An 18,062-nucleotide genomic window follows, 5' to 3' on the forward strand; every position below is an offset into this window, starting at 1 on the left:
CCTGCGCTCCAGGAATTGAAGTCCTAACCTATTCAACCTTTCCCTGTAACTCCGTTTCTCAAGCCTGGCAACATCCTTGTAAACCATCTCTATACTCTTTCAACCTTATTACTATCCTTCCTGTAATTTGTTGACCAAAACTCCACACAATACTCCAAATTCGGACTCACCAATGCCTTATAAACGCCAATGTACCAAAAGATTTCTTTACGACCCTGTGACACCTGTGACACCACTTTTAGGGAATTTTGTTTCTGTATTCCCAGATCCTTCTGTTCTACTGAACTCCTCAGTGCCCTACTATATACCTTGTATGTTCTACCTTGGTTTGTCCTTCCAACGTGCAATATCTCACACCTGTCTGTATTAATCTCCATCTGCCTTTTTTCAGCCCATTTTTTCCAGCTGGTCCAAATCCCTCTGCAAGCTTTGAAAACCTTCCTCGCTGTCCACTAAACCTCCAATGTCTGTATCATCAGTAAATTTGCTGATTCAATTTACCACATTATCATCCTGATCATTGTTCTGGATGACAAATAACAACGGACCCTGTCATATAACAATGCCCTATCATATGTGAGAACTTCCGGAGTCGTCCCTTTCCTGTCCAGTCCTGAAGAAATGTCTCGACCGGAAAAGTCAACAATTCGTTCATTCCCATGGATGGTGCCTGGCCTGCTGAGTTCATTCAACATTTTGTGTCTATTTTCTTGGATTTCCATCAGCAGCAGTATTTTCTAAGTTTATGATACTGTATGTCTACCCTTATTAATAGCCATACTACACACTGCATTTAGTTGTAAATTAACTGCCATCCTCTGCACTATCACTCTGGATTACCCCCCACTCCCCAGCCCATGCCAAATTAGTTTAAACCGTTTCCTGTCATAATGGGTGCGCTGAGAGCGGACCCAAATGCAAGACACAGACACTGAAGCATTCGGAACTGGACTAGGGTTAGGGACGGGACTGGATACAGACTAGGAGCTGGGTCAAGAACACACACTTGGACTCAGAATTGACGAGAGAAGAGAGAAGAGAGAAGCGAGATCTGGACGCGGAACGAGGAACTTGGAACCTGGACAAGGACTGCAAGCCAGAGACCCAAGGACCCGAAACCTGGGTCTTAACTAGGACTCGGAGTTCGGATCTAGGCGAGGACATGACGAAGCTTGGGTTCCTCGAGGCGATGATACGACGAGCCTTGTGTTGCTCGACGCGAGGACACGACGAGACCTTGGTTTCTTTCTGGCTTAGGTATGGATTCCGAGCCAGAGACTGGGCAAGGACCCAGAAACTGCGTCTGCACTGGGGGTCAAACTTCAGAACTAGACGAAGACATGACGTGGTTACAGGACTGGATGAGGCTTGGATTCTTCGAGGCTTTCCTGGGCAGGACGAGGTACTCCTGGACTGGTCGAGTCACAAGGACAGGACTAGACCCCGAAGCCTTGACTTTGTCTTGGCAGAACAGGAACACAGAGACTTTGTCTTGGCAGAACAGGAAGATGGAACACAGAGCCTTGATCTTCGGAGAATAGGAATATGGAACACAGAGCCTGATCTTGGGAGAATAGGAACATGGAACACAGAGCCTTGGTCTTCGGAGAGAGAGGAACACAGAGACATAGAACACCTAGCCGGGACCCCTCCTTTGGAAAGAGACATGGAGCCGGGGCACTCTGCACAGTCAGTACCCCTCCTCGGGAGAAGGACGTAGGGCCGGGACTCGTACACAGAACACCGAGAGACGGTTCCTAACACAAGGCAGCGGCAAACGGCAGGATGTACCTAGCGGTGGCGTGGACACAGAGACAATTCTCAACTCAAGGTAGCGACAAAAGTCCAGACCTACCTAGCGAAGGCGTGAACACAAAGACAGCTCCAAACAACGAAAGACAGTTCCTTGTCTAGACACAGCAAGGCTCCGGTCTTGCTCCAACGGTAGAACTTGACAGCGGTGCAGGCAAAGATTGCAGGCGAGGTTTACAGGTGAAGCAAGGCTTGAGACGAGGCAAGGCTTCAGGCGAGGCAAGGCTCCAGACACAGGCTGAAGGCAAGGCTCCAGACACATAAAAAAGGTGAAAGGAAGGGAAGGGAACAGTCCAGCAACTGAAGCTGAACTAAGGATATGTTTATGTAGTCAGCCCAAAATCAGAATCATGTGTCTCAATTAAGGCACACGACAGGACAACGAAAAACCGGAAAACCGGGAATATGGATCGACGTATCGGACCGTGAACAGGAATGCGGACTTCACGGACCGGGCCATGACATTTCCAACAGCTCCAGTAAAACTGCCTGCAAGTATATTAGTCGAACTCCAGTTTTGATGCATCTCGTCACTTTTGCACAGGTTATACATTCCCCAGAAGACGTCCTGATGATCCAGAAATCTGAAGATCCAACCCCAGCACTATTTCTTCAGCGAGGCATTCTTCAAAGAAATTATCCTACTCTTCACAGCACTGCCCGTGGGACGGGCAGCAGTTCATAGTTTGCTGCCCTGGAGCTCCTGTTCTTCAGGTTTCTGCCTCACTTCCTAAATTGACCTTAAGGGTCTCCTTCCTATTGCTACCTACTGTATGGCATTGGTGCCATGTGTACCAAGATTTCTGGTTGCTCACGCTTCCCCTTTATAATGCTGTGGATCTGATCCGAGACGTCCTTGACCTGGCACTAAGACGAAACATAATATCCATTCTACCCGCTATCTTATGGTGATGTGCATCTATGGGCTGCAGGCATGTACTACAATTTAATATGGATACCTTTAGTTCAAAACGAGCAATAACTGATTTTGGACAATCATTATCTCATCATTTTCTCTGATTATGATGAAACCCTTGATAATGGGCTAACAGCTGTGAGCACCTTCAGATGCTGGAATCATGGCTGTTCAAATAAATTACACGCTCAACATGGCGGAACACTCAATATTGGCTTATGTTTTAGCCGCTAGTGCAGCAAGTATGCTGTGTCAATGCAAAAATTTACAATAGGTCAGATATAGACTCTGGGACATAATACTATCATTGTCGATTATATAGAGTTTCGAATTCATGGGTGAATTTCATTAGACGCTAGCCATACGACACTTAAGTCGTTAGTTTTATTTAACAGATTGACTCCAATAGATGGACCTATTGTCATAGACTCTTACTTAAAATGGTACGGTGCGTGTTAAGTGCTGCTGGTGTATAGCACAAGTCATGCTTATACGACCACTGACGTCAGGCATACAATCTCTGAAGAGTATTTGCAGTGGTTGGTGTCACCCGCCCTGTAAAGACAATGCCCAGAAGAAGACAATGGACACAAGGTTTGAATGAAATTCAATGTCCACGATGGGTGAACCTCGAGTGTGAGTCTGTACAGGAGTTCTGATTGGCTTCTATTTTAGGGGCTTCACTTCCCTTTGCATTTATGAAACTGAATAAACAAATGATTAACACAATAATTAAGCATACAATACGAAAACAGTTTCACTTTCGAAAATATTTTGGATTGAATAAATTTATCCTAAGAAGTTCCATTATATTCATTTTTTCTTCCAACCATCCAGAACCGATAAAGCTTTTCTTTTATGGAAAAGGAATGGAATAATATGTTTTCGTGATGTATTCATGGACAGTTGTCTAATAAATATAACTTATGCAGATTACATTTTCTCAGGTATGTTACCTAGTTCTCCGCTATCACATCAAATTGAAATTACAGAAAACTTTTTTTTAGGTTTAAACCCCTATCAGAAGAGTTTAATAGCAATCGTTTATGATTTAATTACGAAAATACGTTTAGGTATGTCTGATAAAATTAAGAATGAATGTGAAAGAGAACTTCAGGTATCTTTACCCACAGAGAAATGGGAGAATATTCTCCAACTGGTTGACACTTCTTCAATATGTTCTAGGGACGCTTTGATACAAGTGAAGGTGGTTCATAGGGGCTATATGTCCAAGGATAAGTTAGCTCGATTATATGGTCATATAAATCCTGTCTGTGACAATTGTCATTCTGAGGTAGCTTCCTTGGCACATATGTTCTGGTCTTGCCCTATTTTGGAAAATATTGGGAAGACATTTTGATATTATTTCAGTAGTTTTGTGTATTGATTTAAAACGTCATCCTATTACTGCAATTTATTGTTTACCTATGATAGATTTAAGTCATTTATCCCCTTCAGCTTGTCATCTATTTGCATTTGTTACATTAATAGCCAGAAGATCCATTTTATTTAAATGGAAAGATGCTAATCCCCCAACTACATTTCAAAAAAAAATAGGAGTGTTACCACTGACTCTTCGGTTAAATTTGAAGAAACGTGGAGGCCATTGTTTCAATATTTTCATATGATGCAAGTTTACCTTTTCCGAATCCTTTTTAATAACTTTTTGTTTGTGTATAGAGGAGCGGAGTTAATGATAAATAATGCTCTCAACCGATGAAATATGGCAGCGCAGTCTTTGTTTAGATTAGTTTTGTTCTGTTTTTTTTTAGTGAAGGGGGCATTTTTTTTATTCTTTTTCATGTTCAGTTATTGAGAGATTGGGAGGTTTAAATTAAATATGTTACTCTGAGTCTGTGTCTGCATACGTTAACCGTTATTAATGTAATCCCGATCTCTTTGTATCAATATCATTGTTATGTATATCAATAAAAAAGATTGAAAAAGAAAGAAAGTAAAATGGTACGGTGCGTGTCAAGTGCGGCTGCTGTATAGCACAAGTCGTGGCTATGCGACCATTGACGTCAGGCATACAATCTCTGAAGAGTATTTGCAATGGTTGGTGTCAGCAGCCTTGTAAAGAGACCGCTCAGAAGAAGACAATGGCAACCACATCCCTCGAACAATTTGTCAAGAGCAATCGTGGACCATGATCAGTCCCGTTATACGAATGTCACATAATCATGATGAGGATATTGCATCTTTATATGTTCAAATCCAGAACTATATTTACCACTGATTCAATAATGATCTATTAAGACAATATTAAACAAGTTATATGGAATAGGTCCCGATTTTCGATATCTATCATTTTAATTTCAAAATCTATTTAGATGTTAACCTCTTAGATTGCGTTGCACAGCAATATTTCACGCATTCTGTGTACCTCAGATTAAAATTATGGTTCCAGCTGTGAAAAGATATTTAAAAGAGCATTTACCCGCAGCCTTACAAAGCGAAATGCGGCCTATATCAAGTCTGTTGAATAATCAACAAAACCAGCTACTTACTCCCCTCCGCAGATGCTGCCTGAGCTATTGTGTTCCTCCAGCATCTTGTGTATATTAATCTGCATTTCTAGCATCTGCAATTTTTTTAGTGTATTTTCGACGTCCAGCGACATCAAAACTCAGATAAAGCAAACGTGAAAGTTGTTCAATCTTCTAAAGACTAACGTGTCAATCGTACAATCGTTTGCAATGGTGCGCACCCTATACGGAACTGCTGGATATTCTTTCAAGGAACAATTAAAAAAAAACGGGTACTTGTGTAACGTCCTTGCTTAATATCTCCAGAAAATCATCGACCAAATGTAACAGAACAATACGAATAATAGGTCGCGATATCCTTATTAACCGCCGTGTCGCCATCAGAAAAAAATCAAATAAATTCCAAACATCATCCTTTAATGCTTATTTTCCTATTCTACTCCTATATTCTCCGCAAGAAATCATGAACACAAGAGATTCGGTAGATGCTGGAAATCCAGAGAAAAACACGGACATTGATGGAGGAATTCATCAACTTAGGGGACAGGTATAGAGAGGATTTAATTATCGATGTTCAGCGCCGACATCATTTGTCAACACTAAAAGTTGGCTTTGCAAGGATGCTGCCCAGCCAGCAGAGTTACCCAATACTGTCTGAAGAAGCTGATTCTGTAGTTTCTTCCTTTAAACATTTGCCATAGTGTCTGCTTGATCTTTTGTTAGTTCTGAAATTTTCCATATAGGATTTTTATCATTACGGTCTCCATTCTCCAAGGCGAAATAGAAGCATGTCAACGAGCCACCCACTATTCTGACTCACCAACATACTTGGTAATATACTGATAACATGTTTCGTTCTCTTCGTGTTGCAATGTTAAATTGCTGGCTTCCACCAAAAAGGACTGTGGCTATACAGATACCTCGAATTCCGCAGCAGTTGAAGAAGGCAATTCGCAAACAACCTTTCAGGGACAACAAGATATGGGAGCTTAAATATTTACTTACGGTGTGAAAATCATATCGCTGGTATGGATATTAAAATATTGATTGATTCAATCAATCACTGCAACACGCACAAAATACTAGAGCATGTCAGGCAGATCCACCGAGGGAAATAAATAACTTTCAGTCCGGTTCATCAGGGCTCCAAAACAATGGGCACCGCCTAAACTATCCAATCTAAATTTATTTTCATGGATCCTGTCGGGTCTCCTAAATTCTTTTGGTATTTTGCGTGTGTTACTCTGGATTTTCAGCATCTGCAGAATCTCTTGTGTTTATGATTATTTCATTGGGCGGTTATACAGTACTTCAGTATTCAGATGAAGTCGCACCTTTCCGGAAATCCTGAGAAACAAGGTTCAGCCCACCCCTCGGCATTGAGCAAAAAGACCATAAGACAATCAGACATAGGAGCAGAATTAGGCCGTTTGGACCGTCGCCTGTTCCCCAAGTCAAGTGTTGCTGATTCTTTTTTTTTCAACTCAGCCCCACTCCCCAGCTCCGCCTTAAATACAGCCACAGGCCTGGCTCCACAGCTGCCTGTGGTATCAAATCCCACAAAGTCACCAACATATGGGTAAAGAACTTTCTCCGCACCGCTGTTTTAAATGGTCGCCCCTCTATTACGAAGCTGTGCCCTCTTGTTGCCCCCCTCACCATGGGAAACATACTTTCCAAATCTACTCTGTGCAGGCCTTTCAATATTCCAAAGTTTTCGATAAGAACCCTCTTCATCCTTCGATTTTCCAGCGAGTACAGACCCAGAGCCATGAAACTTTCCTCGGATGATAATCCTTTCATTCCTGGAATCATCCTTGTGAATCTCCTCTAAACCCTCTACAATGCCAGCACATTTTTTTTTCAGATGAGGAGCCCAAAACTGTTTACAATACTCAAGGTCATTATGAATGCCTCAACTATCAGCCACGATTAGGTAATGGGACATCATACCTGACAAACTGTAATACTGCAACAAGATCTTTCACCTTATTTCTTATCCTCCGTGCGTTTACATATAAAACTTCAGTTCTGTATTTGCTGCCCTTTTTGGTTCACCATCACACATGCTCTGAGACTCACCCAGCAGGGGTGCATTCTTGTCCTTTCATCTGCATGCCTTCCCGAAAGTCTGAGTGAATGTTATATTTTCTTTTTTTTTTACCATTCATCCTATCCTGTGTCCCTACACTCCGCTTCCCAGCCACCTGCAAAATTACTTTAAACTCTCCCAACACCTCCAATAAACCTGCTCGCGGGAATATTGGTACCCCTCGGGTTCAGGCACAACCCTTCACTCGTGTGCAGGTCATACTTCCCTCAGAAGAGATTCCGATGATCCAGGAACCTGAAGTCCTGCCCCCTGCGCCAGTTTCTCTGCCACGTATTAATCTGCCAAAACATCCAGTTTCGACCCGCAGCAATCCAGAAATTACTGCTCTGGAGTTCCTGCTTTGCAGCTTTCTACCTCACTCTCTAAGCCTTCTGTCCAGCACCTCTTTACTTCGCCTTCGTATGACAGTGGTACCGAAACGTACCAAGGCATCTGGCTGCTCTCCCTCGCCCTTGGAAATGTTCTGGACGAGAGCCGTAACATCCCGGACCTTGGCAGCTGGGAAGCAGCATAACATTCGGCTGCGCCGTTGACGTTCGCGGCATCTCCTCCCTGTTACTGTGACTATTGAGTTCCCCATCACTACCGCTCCCCTCTTATCCCTACTTCCCTTTTCCACAACGGACCTATGCTCAGTGCCAGAAACCTGGTCTCTGTGGCATTCCCCAGGAAGGTTCACAAGTTCACAAGACAAAAGAGCAGAAGTAGGCCATTCGGCCCATCGAGTCTGCTCCGCAGCTCCCCCATGAGCTAAACTATTCACCCATCTAGTTCCAATTTCCGGCTTTTTCCCCATATCCCTTGATACCCTGACTAATTAGATACCTGTCAGTCTCCTCCTTAAACACCCTCAATGATCGAGCCTTCACAGCTGTATGTGGCAACGAATTCCACAAATCCACGACCCTCTGGCTAAAAAAAAAATCTCCTCATCTCTGTTTTAACTGGGTACCCTCTAATTCTAAGACTATGGCCTCTTGTCCTGGACTCACCCACCAAGGGAAACAACCTTTCCACATCTATTCTGTCCAACCCTTTCAACATTCGGAACGTTTCTATGAGAACCCCTCTCATTCTTCTATATTCTAATGAATACAATCCAAGAGCCGACAAACGCTCCTCATGTTAGCCCCTGCATTCCAGGAATCATCCTCGTAAATCTTCTCTGAACTCTCTCCAACATCAGTATATCCTTTCTAAGATAGGGGGCCCAAAACTGCACACAGTATTCCAAATGAGGTCTTACTAATGCCCGATACATCCTCATCAACACCTCCTTACTCTTATACACTATTCCTCCTGAAATGAATGCCAACATAGCATTCGCTTTCCTTTCCGCCAATCCAACTTGGTGGTTAACCTTTAGGGTATCCTGCCCGAGGACCCTCAAGTCCCTTTGCACTTCCGATTTTTGAATTTTCTCCCCAACTAAATAATAATGTGCCCGATTATTTCTTCTTCCGAAATGTACAACCGTACATTTTTCAACGTTGTATCTCATCTGCCATTTCTTTGCCCACTTTCCTAAACTGACTAAGTCTCTCTGCAACCTTTCCGTTTCTTCAACATTTCCTGCTCCTCCACCTATCTTGGTGTCATCCGCAAACTTGGCCACAAAACCATTTAATCCATAATCCAAATCATCGATATACATCGTACAAAGAAGCGGCCCCAAAACCGACCTCTGCGGAACTCCACTAGTAACCGGCAACCCATCAGAATAGGATCCCTTTATTCCCACCCTTTGCTTTCTGCCTATCAGCCAATGCTCCACCCATTTCAATATCTTTCCTATAATTCCATGGGCTCTCATCTTATTAAGCAGCCTCATATGCGGTAGCTTATCGAAGGCCTTTTGAAAATCCAAATACACAACATCCACAGCCTCTCCCTTGTCAATCTAATTCGAGATTACCTCACAAAATTCCAATGAGTTGGTAAGGCAGGATCTTCCCTTCATGAAACCAACTGGCTTCGGCCTATCTTGTCATGCACTTCGAGGTATTTCAGAACCTCGCCCTTGAGGATTGACTCCAATATCTTTCCAACCACCGATGTCAGACTAATAGGTCTGTAATTTTCTTTTTGTTGCCTCCTTCCTTTCGTAAATAGCGGAACTACATTTGCGACCTTCCAGCCCTCCGGAACCTTGCCAGAGTCTATTGATTCCTGGAAGATCATTTCCAATGCTTCCACAATCTCCAAAACCACCTCCTTCAGAACCCTTGGGTGCACCTCATCTGGGTCGGGAGACTTATCTATTCTTAGTCCACTTAGCTTCCCAAGCACTTTCTCTCTAGTTATCTTGACCGTACCTAATTCTATTCCCTGATACCTCTGGCTATCAGGTATATTGTTCATGTCTTCCACTGTGAAGACTGATGCAAAATACGCATTCAGATCCTCCGCCATCTCTTTGTTATCCATTATAATTACTTCAGCATCATTGTCAATCGGTCCCATATCTACCCTTGTCACACTTTGACTCTTCATATATTTAAAAAAAAACTCTTAGTATCCTTTCTTATGTTAATCGCCAACTTCCTTTCATAATTCATCTTTTCTTTCCTAACGACTTTCTTAGTTTCTTTCTGTGAGTTTTTAAAGGCCTTCCAGTCCTCATTTTTCCCACTAATTTTTGCTTCCTTGTTGGCCGTTTCTTTTGCTTTTATTTTTGCCTTAACCTCTCTCGTTAGCCACATTTGTGCCATTTTTCCATTCATGATTTTCTTTTTTCTTGGAATATATTTTTCCTGCATTTTCCTTATTTCTTGTCGGAATTTCATCCAATTCTGCTCTGCCGTCCCTCCATTTAGTTTACTTTTCCAATTGAGTTGGGTCAGTTCCTCTCTCATACCACTGCAATTTCCCCTGTTGCATTGAAATATCCATACACCTGATACCAGCTTCGCCTTTTCAAATTTGAAACTGAACTCAATCATATTATGATCACTACTTCCAAGAGGTTCATAGAAACATAGAAAATAGGTGCAGGAGTAGGCCATTCGGCCCTTCGAGCCTGCACCGCCATTTATTATGATCATGGCTGATCATCCAACTCAGAACCCCGCCCCAGCCTTCCCTCCATACCCCCTGACCCCCATAGCCACAAGGGCCATATCTAACTCCCTCTTAAATATAGCCAATGAACTGGCCTCAACTGTTTCCTGTGGCAGAGAATTCCACAGATTCATCACTCTCTGTGTGAAGTAGTTTTTCCTAATCTCGGTCCTAAAAGGCTTCCCCTCTATCCTCAAACTGTGGCCCCTCGTTCTGGACTTCCCCAACAACGGGAACAATCTTCCTGCATCTAGCCTGTCCAATCCCTTTAGGATCTTATACGTTTCAATCAGATCCCCCCTCAATCTTCTAAATTCCAATGAGTACAAGCACAGTTCATCCAGTCTTTCATCATATGAAAGTCCTGCCATCCCAGGAATCAATCTGGTGAACCTTCTTTGTACTCCCTCTATGGCAAGGATGTCTTTCCTCAGATTAGGGGACCAAAACTGCACACAATACTCCAGGTGTGGTCTCACCAAGGCCTTGTACAACTGCAGTAGTACCTCCCTACTCCTGTACTCGAATCCTTTCGCTATAAATGCCAGCATACCATTCCGCTTTTTCACCGCCTGCTGTACCTGCATGCCCACTTTCAATGACTGGTGTATAATGACACCCAGGTCTCGTTGCACCTCCCCTTTTCCTAATCGGCCACCATTCAGATAATAATCTGTTTTCCTATTTTTGCCACCAAAGTGGATAACTTCACATTTATCCACATTAATTTGCATCTGCCATGAATTTGCCCACTCACCCAACCTATCCAAGTCACCCTGCATCCTCTTAGCATCCTCCTCACAGCTAACACTGCCACCCAGCTTCGTGTCATCCGCAAACTTGGAGATGCTGCATTTAATTCCCTCATCCAAGTCATTAATATATATTGTAAACAACTGGGGTCCCAGCACTGAGCCTTGCGGTACCCCACTAGTCACCGCCTGCCATTCTGAAAAGGTCCCGTTTATTCCCACTCTTTGCTTCCTGTCTGCTAACCAACTCTCCACCCACACCAATAACTTACCCCCAATACCGTGTGCTTTAAGTTTGCACACTAATCTCCTGTGTGGGACCTTGTCAAAAGCCTTCTGAAAATCCAAATATATCACATCCACTGGTTCTCCCCTATCCACTCTACTAGTTACATCCTCAAAAAATTCTATGAGATTCGTCAGACATGATTTTCCTTTCACAAATCCATGCTGACTTTGTCCGATCATTTCACCGCTTTCCAAATGTGCTGTTATCACATCCTTGATAACTGACTCCAGCAGTTTCCCCACCACCGACGTTAGGCTAACCGGTCTATAATTCCCCGGTTTCTCTCTCCCTCCTTTTTTAAAAAGTTCCTTTACCTCCAGCTCCCTTATCGCCTCAAGTTCGTTACAAAGCACCCAATCCAAAACAGCCGGTCCCCTGGTGGGCTTCTGGACAAGTTGCTCCAAAAAGCCATCCTGTAGGCATTCTACAAACTCCCTCTCCTGAGATCCATTACCTTCCGACTTTCCCAATCCACTTTCATATTAAAATCCCCCATAATTATCTTGACATTGTCCTTCTGACACGCTTTTTCTATTTCTAGCTGCAACTTGTAGTCCACCTCCTGACTGCTGTTTCGAGGCCTGTACATAACTGCTAGTAGTGTCTTTTTACCCTTGCCATTTCTTAATTCTACCCATACGGATTCTACCTCTTCTGATCCTATGTCCCTTCTTTCTATTGATTTGATATCGTTACTTACCATCAGGGCCACGCCACCCACTTTATCTACCTTCCTATCCTTCCTGTACACTGTGTATCCTGGGATATTCAGCTGCAATCACATCCATCATTTAGCTATGACTCGGTGATGGCCACAATGTCATACCTTTTAACCTGCAGCTGTGCAGCAAGATCACCCACTTTATTTCTAATGCTGCGTGCATTTAAGTACAGTACATTTAGATCGGTACCTGTTGCCACTTGTGCTATATTCCTATTTTGCAGCAAATTATCCTGTATATTCACCGGCCTGTCCTTCTTACCATCTTTGCTGCACAGTATTTTTGACTTATTTCTATTTTCCTCTTCCTCGATCCTAACACCTTGGTTTCCTTCCCCTTGCCAACTTAGTTTAAATCCTCCCTAACAGCTATATTAAACAATCCCGCTAGGATATTAGTACCTTTTGAGTTCAGGTGTAATCCATCTTTTTTGTACAAGTCATACCTTCCCCAAAATAGATCCCAATGATTCAAGAATTTGAAACCCTGCCTCCTGCACCAGTTACTTAGCCACATATTCGTCCGCTTAATTTTGCTATTCTTGCCATCATTAGCGTGCAGCTCAGGCAGCAATCCTGATATTATTACTCTGGAGGTCCGGCTTTTCAATTTTCTTCCTAGCTCCCAGTAATCTTTCTTCAGGACCTCCTCTCTTTTTCTGTCTATGTCATTGGTACCAACATGTACCAAGACTTCCGGCTGCTCGCCCTCTCTCCACAGAATACTCTGGACTCAATCTGAGACATACCGTACTTTGGTACCAGGGAGGCAACACACTATCCGGGCATCCTTGTCCGGCTCGTCCGCCCCCCTTACGATGGAATCTTCTATAGCTAGCGTATTTCTTCTTGCTCTCTTGATTTTGGCACTGGGCAGAATGCTAGAGTCTCGTTCACTGTGGTCCGCCTCTGTCCGGTCTGCCTCTTCAAAAGAATCTAAAACGATATATCGATTTCTGAGGGGTCTGTCACAGGGGTGCTACCCACTACCTCTCTCTATGTAGTCTCTATCACCTCCTCACTGGACATTTCCATGTCACTGGACATTTCCATTCCTCCTGACAGCCACCCAACTACTCGCCTCCTGCAGCTTAGAGGTGACTACTTCCCTGTTACTCTGATCGATTATCTCCTCACTCAACCGTACAAACCAAAGGGCGTCCAACTGTTGCCCGAGATCCCTAACGCGGTCTTCAAAGAGCTGCTGCAGGATGCACCATGCTAATGTAGTTCCCTAGGAGACTGTGGGTCTCCCTGGTCTCCAACATCCGGCATGAAGAACACGGAACGGCCATCTGCTACACTCAGAGATAAAAAGGAATCTAACAGAAAGTTACCCAGGCCAACGCCTCTGTTGAGCCTAACACTCCTTTGAACCAAAATCTGACCCTCTGACTCCAAGCAATGGCCGCCCTAACAATAACAGCCTCGCTTCTCCTTTTTGTACTTTAAAACAAGCGTCGCCGACCTGCGAGAAACCCGTCGCTGTGGGCTGCGACTTAATGGGCCGCCTGAATGAGAGCGTAAACCAGCGAAGGTCTGCCTTTGAACAAGCGTTGCCGAACTCCGAGAAAACACGTCGCTGTGGCCGGCTCTTGCCGCTGATTTGGCAGCCTAAAGCAAATTAGTTTCCAACGGAACTATTCTGGGTTAATACGGAACAGTTTGTATAATATACTGTGGAAATATAACTGGCAAAGTAATATTTGCGCTCTCGAAATGAAATACGTCGCAAACAATAGAATGTAAAGAGCATATTCACGAAGTGTCAGTCTGTATCTCTACACAGATGTAGCAGGAAATACCAGTATCTTGTGTTAATATTTCAATATTCCATCAACTACATCTCTTTACTTGTAAATAGACCACACAGTTTCCCAGCGGAATGGAACTGCTTCTACCAATAATATTGAAGAAATTTGTATTTCGAATTTGATGTTGGATCCCGTTAAATGGGGCGGTGTTTTGTTCATTAAGGCAGTTTAGAGTCGGTGAAATGCATTTTCCGACTGCCACCCATGCTAAAGACGTTGAGGAATCCGTCTGTCTGTTTTTGAGAATAGTACAGTCAGTTCTGTATAGGGTAAATATGGCGATTGTAGAAATTATGGCAACTTCATAAATATTCCCAAGAAGGAGTGAAGGGTGAGATAGATCTAATAGTTGGTTAAAAGTTGGGCACAACATCATTATCCCTGCGATATTATGCTGCGTTATGTTCTGTGTTCAACGCGAAAAAATACGTTTTATTGTCGGGAAACAATATGGAGACACCGGAGAATACAAACGCCAAACCCCGAGAGAGAAGAATATGCTACAGGAACTAATTTGCCTGAAAACGCTTTCCGATTCCCCCCAGCATCTTGTTATGTTTGTATCTGCAGCAGGACACAAAGAAAAATAAAATTAACTCTTTTACAGCAAGTGTTCTGCACCGCGCTCAGATGCAGAAGTTTCTCCAAGGGGAATGAGGTCGAAACGGTGATTAAATCCCAACCATGTGGAAGCTAGAGGAGAGCACTAAAACGGGTTACATTGTATTGAAGGTTCGTTTGCTTCCTTGCGAATTTCCCAGTTACTACCCGAGAAGCAAATTATTTCACTGAGAAGTCTGTTGTGAATCTTTCGGAGACGTTCCAGAGGAAGATGGAGGACCATGCACAGGATCGAAATAAAGCTGCAAAAATTCGTTTTTAATCTAATTATTTAATATACAGAATATACTTATTGTAATTGCTTTTTTAATTTATTTCTTTTTTAGTACTGTGTATTGCAATGTACTGCTGCAGCGAAGTTATCAAGTCTTACGACACGTGCCTGTGATAATATATCTGATACTGATTTTGATTGTGATTCTGAACTCTGCAATCTCCTTCATAGACACTGGCCTGCTCAGCATCAAATACACCTTCAAAACGTGATGCCTCAGATGTGCCATACATCGCTGATAACCATCATCACCCAGGACCTGTCCTCTTCTCATTTCTACGAGGGGTGATTGGTAAGTTCGTGGCCTAAGGTAGAAGGCGTAATTTTAGAAAACCTGGCACATTTGTTTTTCAACATTGTCACCTCATACATTTAAGCGCTTAGTCCAGCGGTCGTGAAGTATACGGATCCATTATTTGTAGGAGTCAGCGTCTTGGACCTCCAGAAAGTGGTCCGCAGCAGGGGTGATTGATAACTTCGTGGCCTAAGGTAGAAGGAGATGAGTTATACAGCTCCTATTACATAGACAGACAGGGCAACTCTTTGACTGGTTACGCTGAAAGTTTAAAGTTAATAACCCATCTCCTTCTACCTTAGGCTGTGAACCCATCAATCACCCCTTCTGTGGACCACTGACTGGAGGTCCAAGACGCTGACTTCTACAAATAATGGATCCGCAAAAATGAATGTGCTAGGTTTTATAAAGTTGACGCCTTCTTCCTTAGGCCACGAACTTATCAATCACCCGTTGTGTATGTGTTTGTGTGTGTGTGTGTGTGTGTGTGTGTGTGTGTGTGTGTGTCTGTCTGTCTGTCTGTCTGCCTATCTGTTTGTGGATATGTATAGTAATTTATCAACTTTTCATTCTTATGTTTTGCAATACATTAAGGTTATACTTAACAGAAAACACCAAATTTCATGACATATGCCATTGATGTTCAGCCTCATAACGAAATTAAAGAGAAGATTTGAACAACTGAACAACGTTCATTTAAAACAGGTCACGGAATTTCTTTGGAGCAGGGTTTACCAACGTATTTTATGGAATGGATCAATATCATTAAGCAAGAGGTCGCTGTAACTCAGGTTCAAAATCCGTGCTCTAGACAGAGAGACCAGCTGGGTTGTTAGTGGAGAGATGCAGCATTTTAGACGATGAGCGATTGTTCCACTATTCTATCACGTCTAATTTATTTTCACTCTCAACCCCATTCGTCTGCATCCTCCCCATCGTCTTTGACGCCGTTATTATCCTAATTTAGAGTCTATGCAAATAGAAAACAATTTCGTGGGAAATGATATGCAAATTGTAGAGAACAATGTAAAAATATAGCAATATATTCACCGTCCCAATACCAATTCAATCTACCCGTTCCACAACTTTATCTCCCCTCGTCATGGTGGAAAATTTGGCAGATCTCGCACCAGCATTGAAACAATAATTATTCTCAAAGGCAGAGTCTTTTCTAATCGTTGTGGTAATACGATCTTTCAATTCTGAGCCTTCAGTTACAACCGATGCAAAAAAATAAAAACAAAACTAAGCAATGAATAACTGGTTTTCTGTCTTCGATGCCTCGGTGTTCGATTTGATGTGTATGTTAATTTACAAGACATTTCAGCTTCGTTTATCTTTTATCTAGCTCAGAACAGAATCCGTAAAACATATCAGATTCAGAAATTACATTTGGATTACCTCTGAGAATCTGAAAAGATATCTCGATGATCGTGTAGCAGAGAAATAAATCCTCTGATTTGTAGTTCCAACATTCTCTACTCTATCTTTGTTTCATTGATTGAACTAACTTCCATGAAAGAACATCAACATTAATATGAAGAAACATGTCGATTCAAAGACAGCACAGTCTGCTGAATGCGATCAATGCTTGAAAACGGCATGGGCTTTCTAATAGATCAGCCTTAAGCCTCCTGAGCCGGCAGATACATGGAGTAATATCCCAGATCAACGCACAGAATGAGGAAAGGACCTTTATAGATAGCTCCTCTTATTTCTCTTAACAACGAGCCGTGACTGAATTATTCATATTAACACTCGAGTGACGGAGACAAATATGAGTTTAAATTGTGGATGGACTTTAGATGACTGAATCCTGCATTGATAGTTATATGGCAACAGATCGGTCTATCGTATATTTGGTGTAAATACCTGCCGCAAAAAAAAAAATCAAACAGTGCGTACGCGGTTTCCATTACGCTCCATCGTAATGAACTCGCTTTGCATCCTCCACATTAGAATGACACCTTTCCTATCGAGGCTCCCAGAAACAAATCAGCAGTGGTCTCACTTACGAAACGGCTCAAAGCCGTTCAGAGATTTTAATATCTTAAGTTGCGAATAGTTCAATGAAAGTGGAAAATAAAGTTACTTACAGCTTGGAATGTGCAGGAGCAACACAAGAATCCACAAAATCTGCATTTCACTTTCTTGCATATAAATCAAAAAGAATTTCACCGGTAGTTTTCTGGAAGAATATCGATTCAGTGTACGGCTCGATTCAACATAGAGCATATCTATTAAAGAACCAGAAAAAAACGTTCGTAAATAGGTGACAATGAGAGCAGGAAGCGTCACTGCACAGTATCAGAATCGACACACCAATAGCAAACATGGTTGCCATTTTAGGCAGAAAACCTTGCAACAAGAATCTGTGAAGGGGTGGCTCTGACGTCAGCTCTTATTACCACGAACCTCAAAATATTCCGATCCTTCACGTTTAACAGCAAACTTCCTTCACCTAATTAACTTTCCCGGAGATTGATGCCCTCATCATTTCCGTTCCAAAACACGATATATAGCTCGTGGAATTGTGGTCATCGTATTTGAAAAGCAGTTCATTTTGGTCTGCATTCCCATTTCCATTTGGGTATAACTGCATAGCAAAACCTGGAACAGTTTTCCAGCTTTCTCCTTGCCAGGCCATCTGCTCCATGTTTTGAGAAGCGAACGGACCCATGATTCCGACACTCTTGCACTTGAAGGTAGAATTTTGCAAATGTTATCAATAACTGCACCTGCCTTTCTTTTCTGGAATTTGAAGCCCAGCCATAAGCAACCACAGATACAAAAATCACCAAATTATTCCAGTTAATTTAAAACTAATACTTTATACCTTTGGACTTAAAGTTGCGTAGCACAAAAGCAGATTCTTCAGAAAATTATTATCAGTATGATTATCAATT

At 42.6% G+C, this 18,062-nt stretch overlaps 1 protein-coding gene across 1 annotated transcript in view; it reads right to left on the bottom strand.

Moving 5' to 3' along the window:
- LOC140196132 (scavenger receptor cysteine-rich domain-containing protein DMBT1-like) overlaps positions 1 to 17,368 on the bottom strand; it is a 64,392-nt gene extending 47,024 nt beyond the window's left edge. The window contains exon 1 of the mRNA XM_072254868.1: positions 17,253 to 17,368. Within this exon, the coding sequence (XP_072110969.1) occupies positions 17,253 to 17,313 (61 nt within the window). The 5' untranslated portion in view covers positions 17,314 to 17,368. The remainder of the gene's footprint in view (positions 1 to 17,252) is intronic.
- Positions 17,369 to 18,062: the final 694 nt, after the last annotated feature.

This window comes from Mobula birostris, chromosome 4 (genome assembly GCF_030028105.1).
Source record: "Mobula birostris isolate sMobBir1 chromosome 4, sMobBir1.hap1, whole genome shotgun sequence".
Classification (NCBI taxonomy): Eukaryota; Metazoa; Chordata; class Chondrichthyes; order Myliobatiformes; family Myliobatidae; genus Mobula; species Mobula birostris.